Source organism: Homalodisca vitripennis, chromosome X, assembly GCF_021130785.1.
Source record: "Homalodisca vitripennis isolate AUS2020 chromosome X, UT_GWSS_2.1, whole genome shotgun sequence".
Taxonomy (NCBI): Eukaryota; Metazoa; Arthropoda; class Insecta; order Hemiptera; family Cicadellidae; genus Homalodisca; species Homalodisca vitripennis.
The window spans coordinates 22,741,010-22,752,868 of record NC_060215.1 but is presented as its reverse complement, the minus strand read 5'-3'; the positions used below and the strand labels follow the sequence as shown (position 1 = coordinate 22,752,868).

At 33.7% G+C, this 11,859-nt stretch overlaps 2 protein-coding genes across 2 annotated transcripts; one reads left to right on the top strand and one right to left on the bottom strand.

Moving 5' to 3' along the window:
• The first annotated feature begins 1,043 nt into the window (after positions 1-1,043).
• Positions 1,044-3,941, top strand: LOC124368771 (putative nuclease HARBI1). The gene is made up of 2 exons (XM_046826123.1): positions 1,044-1,463; positions 3,053-3,941. The coding sequence occupies exons 1-2, from the start codon at positions 1,044-1,046 to the stop codon at positions 3,851-3,853; spliced, it is 1,221 nt and encodes a 406-aa protein (XP_046682079.1). The 3' UTR covers positions 3,854-3,941.
• LOC124368772 lies at positions 1,463-4,340 on the bottom strand. Its single transcript, XM_046826125.1, has 2 exons — positions 3,963-4,340; positions 1,463-2,732 (listed from the first exon to the last, which is right to left on the bottom strand). The coding sequence occupies exons 1-2, from the start codon at positions 4,338-4,340 to the stop codon at positions 2,562-2,564; spliced, it is 549 nt and encodes a 182-aa protein (XP_046682081.1). The 3' UTR covers positions 1,463-2,561.
• Between the last annotated feature and the right edge of the window lie 7,519 nt (positions 4,341-11,859).

Below are 11,859 nucleotides of genomic sequence, written 5' to 3'. Positions count from 1 at the left end.
TTTCTACACACAATTTCATTCTCTTAATGGTGTCTTATCAGGTTTGCATCTCTTCTCGAATTAGAAAAAAGACGATTACATTATCGAACCGAACTCTAAGTTTTTTTCTAGGGTGAACACCGTAAATTTTTAGGTCTGTCCAGCCTATCTAAAACGTATTTTCAAAAGCTGTTTTCCCTTTCCGATTTCGATGATTGAATAAACACGAAAACGCTTCTTGTATCACGGCCACTACCGCCTTACTGCTCTGCCAAGTTTTGGCCGAGGCCTTATGTTGTTATAATTTCTCACTAGTTTTAGTACAAAGAGACCACAGAGAGTAGAGAGAGACTAAACCTTCACAATACCTGATTCGACAACCGGAATACTAACCAAATAGACCCACCTCAAGACTTAAGATCGTTCTGTTGAGTCACTATAGATGGAATTGTCGTTATTTTGCGGCAACGTGTAGCGGTGTTATTCTCCCAGCCGACAACAGGTTGCGGCAACGTGTTATTTCAGCAACTTTTGCCGACTTACCATTGCGGTTGTCCTATGCATTGCGTAACGTTCTTAGAACAACGTTTTCCAGTGGCTGTTGGTTATATAACATTATTGAAATAATAATACATAATACATTACCGTCCTAAACCACTAAATTTGTTACTATTGTTCGTTATCATCACGTTGCCTCAATAGCAGGGAGTTTCTAACAATACGTTGCAGGGAAAACAGTTGCTGCGTGGCAACATCTATGTTTATCCTGTTAGGCCCCCCATCCACTTACAGTTCGAACTGCAGTTCTTGACTGCAGTCAGAACTGTGAACGGTGGACTGTGGACTGTTGAAAAATGTTCACGTCAGTACGGACTGCAGTCGCGGACCGCAGTCCGTTCGGTGGCGTGGTTGTCGTGGTCAGTCTTTCCGGTGTTTTGCCGTAGGTGTGTACTTTGTAGTTATTATTCGTTATATTATTTATTATATTTTTAGTTATATTATTCGTTTTGTGGCTGTAGGAAAAGTGCATTCTAAGTTCTTATCGTATGTGAAGTTAAAGTGCAATGTCTACGTTTGAAGATTTGGCAGCATACGCTGTAATAGCGGTAGCTATTAAAAAACGCAAGAAACGAAGGCATCAAATGTGGAAAAAAGAATGGCTTCAGAGGAAGAGATTTAACCACGTTCACCTTCTTAGGGAGCTTGAAGCATATCCTAGAGACTGGAAAAACTACTTAAGAATGGACGAGAAAACGTACTTTGATTTATTACGTATAGTAACACCATTGATTACCAAACAAGATACAAAAATGAGGGAAGCCATTACACCACATGAAAAACTGACTGCGACATTGCGGTATCTAAGCACTGGCAGAACAATGGAAGATTTAAAGTTTTCAACGAGAATTTCCCCCCAAACATTAGGAAGAATAATTCCAGAGACCTGCTCAGCTATTGTCAAGGCCTTGAATGACTATTGCAAGGTTAGTAGCCTAATGTGTGTTTCAAGTAGTTTTGAAAAATCCAAAATATGAAACCAGATAAAAGTTAGAAAAAGAAATAAAGTAGGTCTTTGTTGTTTTCGAATGCCAACATACTGTTAAGAAATTACAATATTTTTAATCTGCTTATGGATTTGTTAAGGTACATAGCCTACACATTGTATTATGTCACTACTTTTTGCTAATTTTAAATTACAACTCCAGTATCTCTAACGATTACGAGTTCATTTCTGTGTGCACACAACATTTAACCATTTTTATAAAGTAGTAAAAGGTAATGAAACTCATACAAAATTATTGTAAACATTATATTATCCATACTTGTATTTGTTGCGTTGTACAAACAACACATTTACTTTTTATAACTAAGGAAGAAAAAGTAAAAAATCAATTTAATTAATGTAAGTATAAAGATAAAAAGTAATACGTACCTATGGTGTATGTTTAACCACAAATGAGTAAAGTAATAATTATAAAAACTATGACACTGTCAAACATAACATTGCAATCTAGTATTACAAACACATGGCAGCTCACAACAGTACCGCATATGAATAAAGATTAAAGTGTAATTTTAATTGAGTGCAAAATATTTTCACCACAAACAAAAAAAAAATAATAAATGTAATTTGTTCAACATATAACTCTCAATGTACTCAACTACTGGAGTAGGCCTACTAAAAAACCGCACAGCTTGGGTTGTGAAAAGTTTACAGGTTTAAGCCTACTTGTTAATAATAGAACACTTAATTTAGATTTGTATAGTTGACACTGAAGCCAGACATTGCTGTATCATCATACATTGGTTCATAGGTTGATCTACCTCCTGAACTTGGGGTAACACTAGCTGCCGATGGTGTTGTGGAACTTGAGTAAAGAATACCTGGGTTAACTGTAGCAAATCGTGTTAGTCCACCTAGTTCTGCTTCAAACAGGGCATCATTAATGATTTTCTGCGCATAAATCCTTTGCTCATTGTTCAGCAATCTCAGCTTTTGAGCAACGTTCTTCCCAAAGGCGTCGTAGTGATCTTCTTCTTTTGTTGTTGCCAGTCGTTGTCCAATATTAACCAAGACTTGATCACACGGGGACAATTTTTTTTTGCCGTTTAAAAGAATCTTTAGGTTCAGGTGTTGCAGAGGTAATATTGGAAGCGGTTCGAGCAACTTGAGGAGGATTCTGTAGAGATTGGGGCGCTGGTACATTTTCCTCAGCATCTAATGGTTCTTTTTGTGAATCGTCCAGCATCTCCTGTAAAAAAAAAATGTTTGAAAAAATGTCAAAATCCGTGACTTTTCGCGGATTTCCTTTATTTCCGTGCCCGGTAGACACCCTGTCATTACTTAATAATGAACCACAATATCAATAATGATTCAGTTATCACCACAGTACATTCTTAACTACTTATTTATTACTTTCTCAAAATATTATATTGAAAAAATTACAGAGGGGGTGGCGAACGGAAAACGAGGGGTGATACGGTTCTCGATGGGTTTGATTTCATTAAAATTTGTTCCGTACAAAACGCTGGTCTGAAATATGACAGCTGACAGTTTATGAATTGTTTTCAGGTACCGAATACAGCCGAGGAGTGGAAACAAATTGCACAGGAGTACGGGGAAAAATGGAATTTCCCCAACTGCCTAGGCAGCATGGATGGAAAGCATATAGCCATAACACCACCACCTGGAAGTGGTTCTTACTTCTATAACTATAAGGGTTTCCATAGTCAGGTACTTTTCTGCATTGCTAGTGCAAACTATGAAATAATTTATTTTCATTTTGGTGTTAATGGCCGGGTATCTGATGGAGGAGTTCTGAAAGAGACAGACTTCAACAAGAAACTAACAGATAAAAGCCTCAATTTACCTGAAGAGGGCATTGTAGACGGCGAAGCTCTTCCATACGTATTCATTGCAGATGACGCCTTCCCCCTAACTGAGGTCATAATGAAACCCTTTTCCTATAGGGTTGCAAACAAACCTAGAAAGGTATATAACTACCGACTCTCAAGAGCACGCCGAATGGTCGAAAGTGTTTTTGGGATTCTCGCTGAGAGATTTCAGGTTCTACAAAAACCAATCACCTTCATTGACTTGAAGAAAGTGAATAGTGTTGTTGTTGCGTGCTGCTACCTGCACAACTATTTGCGTAGGACAATCCCTCAAAGGTACTCACCTAAAGACTGGTTGGATTTAGATGACGACGAAGTTGGTGTGTCTAAGCCTGGACCAAGAACCAGCGATCACATGGCATTACAAGTAAGACAAACCGATCGCCCAATGGCTAGTGCAAAAGAAGTAAGAAATAAATTTGTTCATTATTTTAGCAACAAAGGAAAAGTGGAATGGCAAGACAGATACATCTCTTAGTTTATAATGATTATTTGAAAACAAAATACCTCCGATGACAAACTGTAAGTTAGTTGTAGCATTGTGAATACATTATTTAACCGCAAAACTAGTAATTTAATTCTCTTACCTCGTCTTCACTGACTCTTCCTTCTCCTAAGTTGGAAGTCCCTCCTAGACATTCTTCCTGGTCAATAAGAAACAAAAGTTCTCTGTAGTACCACAGCTTTGGTACATATATATCGTCTGTACCACTGCCAGAACGTTGAGAGGCTGTTACCTTTCTTTGTTCCTTACGAAATGCACTTCTGATATTGTTTATCTTCTTCAACACATCGCTTTTTGTTGCAGTACTGTCAAACCCTTTCACTACTAATAGTAAACTACGGTGGGCTGCTTCCTTCTTTTCCCTATTGTGATAGTCTTTTGACTTAACCTTCCATACACATTCATGTTTCCTAAACTCCTCTATAAACTGTAAAAGATTATCCTTCGACCAACTGGCCATGATTGCCGCGTCACAAACAAAACAATGCGCAACCACCAAACGCTCACCACTCAATGACGCATGAGGCCGACACGGAGCAGCTGAGCTAGCGCATGCGCATATCTCGCAGCTTGGACTGTCGACTGTGGCCTGTCACGGGAGCCTCCACTAACTAGCAGTTCCGCCTGCAGTCCGATCGTTGAACTGTCGCACCGTGCGACAGTTGACAGTCCAACGATTCGCCTGCCGGATTCCCCATCCACTTACAGTTCTAACTGCAGTCCCGGACTGTCTCAGTCCAGGACTGCAGTTAGAACTGTAAGTGGATGGGGGGCCTTACAGTTCGAGGACTTTAGCTGTGCGCGTGTCCTTGAGTGTGTGGTGATAGGCGGGAGGGGTGGCGGGGTAGCATTATGCGCTGCGTCCCGAAAACATTTCCTGTGACTCATGGGTAAAACCCTCCTTTCAGGAATCGTATTGGCCCGAATAACTCATCGCACTCGCTAAAATCAGTCTGTTTTGTGAAAGTGCTGATTGTGGTGGAATTAAATAATAGGAGAAAACCAAATAATAGGAATAATAGGACTTATCCTTGTTTTTCAGTTGTTATAGTGCTGTATAACGTGTGCTAAGTAAGACCTTTAATTTGATACCAAACTTGACCTATGCTGCTATTTAAGAATTTTGTCTGACTCCTTGTGGACCGTCCCTCAAAGGAATTATCCGGTCGGTAATTGGGCAGTTGTGTGCATTACTATCACCAGTAAACACGTGTGAACTTTGGTATTTCTTTCTATTGTGGTTCAAAAATTAAAAAAGAGGTTCCAGACTTAATTGTCACCCTGTATATATATATATATATATATATATTACATTTTCAAAGCTGGATGCTGCAGGATGCAGCGCAATTACATTTATTTCATTGCACCGTGATTTTACAACGTAATTAATGGCAGGCAATTATTCTTGTCTACATACAAATAAACCAATACAACGGAGTATCGAAATACCAAAAAAGACGTAAGGAAGGCTAATGTAACAAAGTAACCTTGTTACATTCAGTGGCGTAGCTATAAAACATTCGAGGGTGGATTAAACATCCAGGAGGATTAAAAAGAGCCCTACTTAGCATAGTAGTTAAAGAATTATATTCAGGGTCTCCAAACACAAAATCAACAATTAAGTTGAGTTTTTTAATTGCATCTTTTGTATTAAAATGTAAACCAATAAAATTGTTTCGTAACTTTATATTTGGTTCATTGCATTTTCTAACTGCCTTAATCAAATAAATATAATTTGTAGGTTACATTACTATTAGTTAGAAATTATTCGATAATTGCCATGTACTATAGATCAGATCAGCATTATAATCGCGTACGCCAGACGACACATGACACTTATCAGGCTTGGTCGAAGTTGCATGCACAATTTCAAGTCTATAGCTTATTTCTATAAAGAATATATTGATAAACATTTCACACAAATGTTAACTACATTAGAGGCAATGGCCACTACTGCGCAGATACCAGTTAAGGTAAGTCTAATCACTTTATGACCAGTTTTAATTAAACTACTATTTATTGTTTAGTAGTAAAATTTAAATTGAATTAAATTTAAAACAAGTAATAGTAGCTCAAAACTATGCCACGGAAAATTCTGTCAAATTTATCGAATTTATGTTTTAGGAAGAAGAGTGTAACAGAAGGCAACCAGGTAATACCAATATTACCAAACAAAGGAGTTATTTTTCCACGAAAAAGAACAAAAAATCCTCGCAGAGAGGCCTCACAGAGGAGAAAAAGTTGGAGATTTGCCTAGACTTAAGCCTTCTGAGTGACAATGGCAGACTTCAATAAATTATATAAATTTGTGTAATTGTAATTGTATCATAAATCTGTACAGTAATATAATATAATTAGGACAATTTTGTATTTATTAATGATGTCACGTGCTATGTTAGGTATTTAAGTCAGGTAGTTGTCATTGATTTTGTCATATTTCTATAATTATGTTTTTGGTTAAGTAATTATTAATTTATTTACTACCAATTAAGGACTCCACATTATAATATGTTTGTCCTATTAATTTGAATATATTCCAATAGCACAAAAAGATAACTGGATATGGTTATAATTTATATTTATGGCATTTTATGTACTGAATTAGCTTTAGACTTTGAAAATGATATAATGTGTTTTTTATTCAAATTTGTTTTATTAAAACTTAGTTTAAATGAGAAGATTTATCGTATTTGAATTTATTTGTTAATTTCATTTGCTTGAGTGTTGTTTTCTTTTGTTTTTCTAAGAAAGTTGGAGCCTATACACAGGCAGTTCCTTGCCTTTTGAGGTCCTATTTTGTTTTCTTGAATTTTGTTTATTGATGTACCCTAGCTGTATTAAAATAAAAAAAGACATGTTCATATTTCTTTAACAAAAAGTTACATTGTTTTATTTTTATTTTCATGTCAATTGTGTCTACAACTAAGGAGCAATGTTTGTGTTTGTGCTTAAGGTATAAATGATGTTTATATAATTTTACTATTATACATATTTTCAAGAAAATAAATAATTTTTCTATTCTATTCTAGATTATGACATTTTATTCGTTGTGCACCATCTCACATTTTGTAAAGTATCTTTGGAGTTATAAAGAAAGTTCAATATTAATATAATTAATTCGATATAATTTCTATGTTTTGCAGATATGTTCGGATATAAAACGACTCATTAATTCGTAAGATAATAGAAATCAGAACCGTTCCGAACTGAGGTCGCTATCAGCCGCATGTACAGAGTTTGTCAGGAATGTTCGGGATTTATCGGTACTGCTCGGCTCTGCCCCCACTCTTTCTCACCGCCTGGCATGATCGCCCCATTGAATAATGATGGGATAACCGAATGGATTTTATAACCGACTAACCAGTCAGTTATTTTTGTCGTCAATCGGTTATTTCAGTCGAATGAATAACCGATTACCTTTTAAATTCAATCCACATTTTAGGGATGGGGTGGTGGGGGAATGAACCATTCCTGTTGAGACAGGTACGCGGCGCGGCGCGGCCAATTTACTCACGGCCGTACTTAGCTTTGGTGAGCCCTGGTAAAGATATTCGGTCGGGCACCGTCGTGTCCCCCCACCAGACACAGTCCCTTCATATAGACGTGTGACTGGCTCCGGAAGAAATTGTACGAAAACCCGGTCTGAGTTTGGACCTTAATATACAATCAAAAAATTCCAAGCAAACCCGCACTGGCAGAACCATAATTGAAAACGAAATTCTGTAATTGTATTATTACTTTTTCCTGTGCATACGTTATAGTCATAACATTTTAAAAAGTTATATTATCATATATCATTTATAACACTACAAGATAATTACCGTTCAAATTGCAAAATTATAATTTATTTTAATTACGAATCACGAAAGTTAATCGCTAAAGAACGATATTTCAGTAATAAAAATAACTTATTATAATAAACGAGCAATTCAAGTATAGACTGTCTGCACAACCAGTTAACTTACAGAAAATTATTCGGTAGAAATAAATAATCTAAAGACTAATTTAAAATAACCGATCAGAATCAACGACTAATTCAAATATAGACTAAGTCTTCACAACCAGTTAACTTATAGAAAAATTAGTCGGTAGAAAAACTAATCTAAAGACTAATTTAAAATAACCGATCAGAATCAACGACTAATTCAAGTACAGACTAAGTCTTCACAACCAGTTAACTTATAGAAAAATTAGTCGGTAGAAAAACTAATCTAAAGACTAATTTAAAATAACCGATCAGAATCAACGACTAATTCAAGTACAGACTAAGTCTGCACAATCAGTTAACTTATAGAAAAATTAGTCGGTAGAAAAACTTATCTAAAGACTAATTTAAAATAACCGATCAGAATCAACGATTAATTCAAATATAGACTAAGTCTGCACAATCAGTTAACTTATAGAAAAATTAGTCGGTAGAAAAACTAATCTAAAGACTAATTTAAAATAACCGATCAGAATCAATGATTAATTCAAATATAGACTAAGTCTTCACAACCAGTTAACTTATAGAAAAATTAGTCGGTAGAAAAACTAATCTAAAGACTAATTTAAAATAACCGATCAGAATCAACGATTAATTCAAATACTGTATAGACTAAGTCTTCACATCCAGTTAACTTATAGAAAAATTAGTCGGTAGAAAAACTTATCTAAAGACTAATTTAAAATAACCGATCAGAATCAACGATTAATTCAAATATAGACTAAGTCTGCACAATCAGTTAACTTATAGAAAAATTAGTCGGTAGAAAAACTAATCTAAAGACTAATTTAAAATAACCGATCAGAATCAATGATTAATTCAAATATAGACTAAGTCTCACAACCAGTTAACTTATAGAAAAATTAGTCGGTAGAAAAACTAATCTAAAGACTAATTTAAAATAACCGATCAGAATCAACGATTAATTCAAATATAGACTAAGTCTTCACAACCAGTTAACTTATAGAAAAATTAGTCGGTAGAAAAACTAATCTAAAGACTAATTTAAAATAACCGATCAGAATCAACGATTAATTCAAATACTGTATAGACTAAGTCTTCACATCCAGTTAACTTATAGAAAAATTAGTCGGTAGAAAAACTTATCTAAAAACTAATTTAAAATAACCGATCAGAATCAACGATTAATTCAAATATAGACTAAGTCTTCACAACCAGTTAACTTATAGAAAAATTAGTCGGTAGAAAAACTAATCTAAAGACTAATTTAAAATAACCGATCAGAATCAACGATTAATTCAAATATAGACTAAGTCTCACAACCAGTTAACTTATGGAAAAATTAGTCGGTAGAAAAACTAATCTAAAGACTAATTTAAAATAACCGATCAGAATCAACGATTAATTCAAATATAGACTAAGTCTTCACAACCAGTTAACTTATAGAAAAATTAGTCGGTAGAAAAACTAATCTAAAGACTAATTTAAAATAACCGATCAGAATCAACGATTAATTCAAATACTGTATAGACTAAGTCTTCACATCCAGTTAACTTATAGAAAAATTAGTCGGTAGAAAAACTTATCTAAAAACTAATTTAAAATAACCGATCAGAATCAACGATTAATTCAAATATAGACTAAGTCTTCACAACCAGTTAACTTATAGAAAAATTAGTCGGTAGAAAAACTAATCTAAAGACTAATTTAAAATAACCGATCAGAATCAATGATTAATTCAAATATAGACTAAGTCTCACAACCAGTTAACTTATAGAAAAATTAGTCGGTAGAAAAACTTATCTAAAGACTAATTTAAAATAACCGATCAGAATCAACGATTAATTCAAATATAGACTAAGTCTTCACAACCAGTTAACTTATAGAAAAATTAGTCGGTAGAAAAACTAATCTAAAGACTAATTTAAAATAACCGATCAGAATCAACGATTAATTCAAATACTGTATAGACTAAGCCTTCACATCCAGTTAACTTATAGAAAAATTAGTCGGTAGAAAAACTAATCTAAAGACTAATTTAAAATAACCGATCAGAATCAACGATTAATTCAAATACTGTATAGACTAAGCCTTCACATCCAGTTAACTTATAGAAAAATTAGTCGGTAGAAAAACTTATCTAAAAACTAATTTAAAATAACCGATCAGAATCAACGATTAATTCAAATATAGACTAAGTCTTCACATCCAGTTAACTTATAGAAAAATTAGTCGGTAGAAAAACTAATCTAAAGACTAATTTAAAATAACCGATCAGAATCAATGATTAATTCAAATATAGACTAAGTCTCACAACCAGTTAACTTATAGAAAAATTAGTCGGTAGAAAAACTAATCTAAAGACTAATTTAAAATAACCGATCAGAATCAACGATTAATTCAAATATAGACTAAGTCTCACAACCAGTTAACTTATAGAAAAATTAGTCGGTAGAAAAACTAATCTAAAGACTAATTTAAAATAACCGATCAGAATCAACGATTAATTCAAATATAGACTAAGTCTTCACAACCAGTTAACTTATAGAAAAATTAGTCGGTAGAAAAACTTATCTAAAGACTAATTTAAAATAACCGATCAGAATCAACGATTAATTCAAATATAGACTAAGTCTTCACAACCAGTTAACTTATAGAAAAATTAGTCGGTAGAAAAACTAATCTAAAGACTAATTTAAAATAACCGATCAGAATCAACGATTAATTCAAATACTGTATAGACTAAGCCTTCACATCCAGTTAACTTATAGAAAAATTAGTCGGTAGAAAAACTTATCTAAAAACTAATTTAAAATAACCGATCAGAATCAACGATTAATTCAAATATAGACTAAGTCTTCACAACCAGTTAACTTATAGAAAAATTAGTCGGTAGAAAAACTAATCTAAAGACTAATTTAAAATAACCGATCAGAATCAACGATTAATTCAAATACTGTATAGACTAAGTCTTCACATCCAGTTAACTTATAGAAAAATTAGTCGGTAGAAAAACTTATCTAAAAACTAATTTAAAATAACCGATCAGAATCAACGATTAATTCAAATATAGACTAAGTCTTCACAACCAGTTAACTTATAGAAAAATTAGTCGGTAGAAAAACTAATCTAAAGACTAATTTAAAATAACCGATCAGAATCACCGACTAATTCAAGTCTAATTAGTCTAAGTAAGTAGTCTAAGTAATTAGTCTATAGACTAATTTAACTGGATGCAGCAAAAATAACCGACTAATCGGTTAAAATAAAATAACCGAACTAACCAGTTATTTTTAGTGATGCGCGATTGCGAGAGGTTGTTACAATCGAAATGTTCCTTCTCGAGAGGTTCTGCTTAACGATTGTTTCGATTGCTTAGCGAGAGGTCTTTACAATCGAAAGGTTTCTCTCGATTGTTGCATTCGTTAAGCCAATTTGTTATTGTTTACTTTTCACGAGCCTGTCTCAACCTGTTTTTCATACTTCCGTTCCATAATAATATATTGGTTTGCACCACTCTCCTCTCCATTCCAGACATTCCAGTAGTTTACTTTATAGCGTTTAGTCAAAATGTAAATTATAATTCTTCAAGCATTAAGATTGAGTATATTATCTTAAATTATAATAAATAGCTTATCTTGGTTATTAATTTAAAATATTAAATGTTTTTATTTTGTACAATGTTATTTTTTGAATGTTTTACTGTTCATACGTCATTATTGTAACGTGAATAAGCGTTTAATGTAGTATAATGTTAAATGTAGCTACTAATATAGTAATTCATTAAAACAACTCGGAATTCAAGTCAGTAAAAAAAGTAACTAAATTAATTTATATTTCAGTTAAATCCTTCTGTCGATCGGCAAACATATCTCACTTAGAATTTCGATTCCCTAATAAATGAATAGAATAGATCGTACACGTAAACGAAACAATCGCTAGAAACCTCTCGGTAGGAACCTCTCGTCAAGCGTTTATGGTGTATCGCAAAAACAAAGTTATGGATGATGGAATCAAACATTTCGTTTTCATC

Bases quoted from the DNA above. Each gene is read 5' to 3' on its own strand.
- LOC124368772 (XM_046826125.1), bottom strand. From the start codon at position 4,340: ATGGCCAGTTGGTCGAAGGATAATCTTTTACAGTTTATAGAGGAGTTT. The intron at 2,733-3,962 runs GTAAGAGAATTA...TTTTTTTTACAG, and splicing joins GAAGAGTCAGTGAAGACGAG to GAGATGCTGGACGATTCACA.
- LOC124368771 (XM_046826123.1), top strand. From the start codon at position 1,044: ATGTCTACGTTTGAAGATTTGGCAGCATACGCTGTAATAGCGGTAGCT. The intron at 1,464-3,052 runs GTTAGTAGCCTA...AATTGTTTTCAG, and splicing joins CCTTGAATGACTATTGCAAG to GTACCGAATACAGCCGAGGA.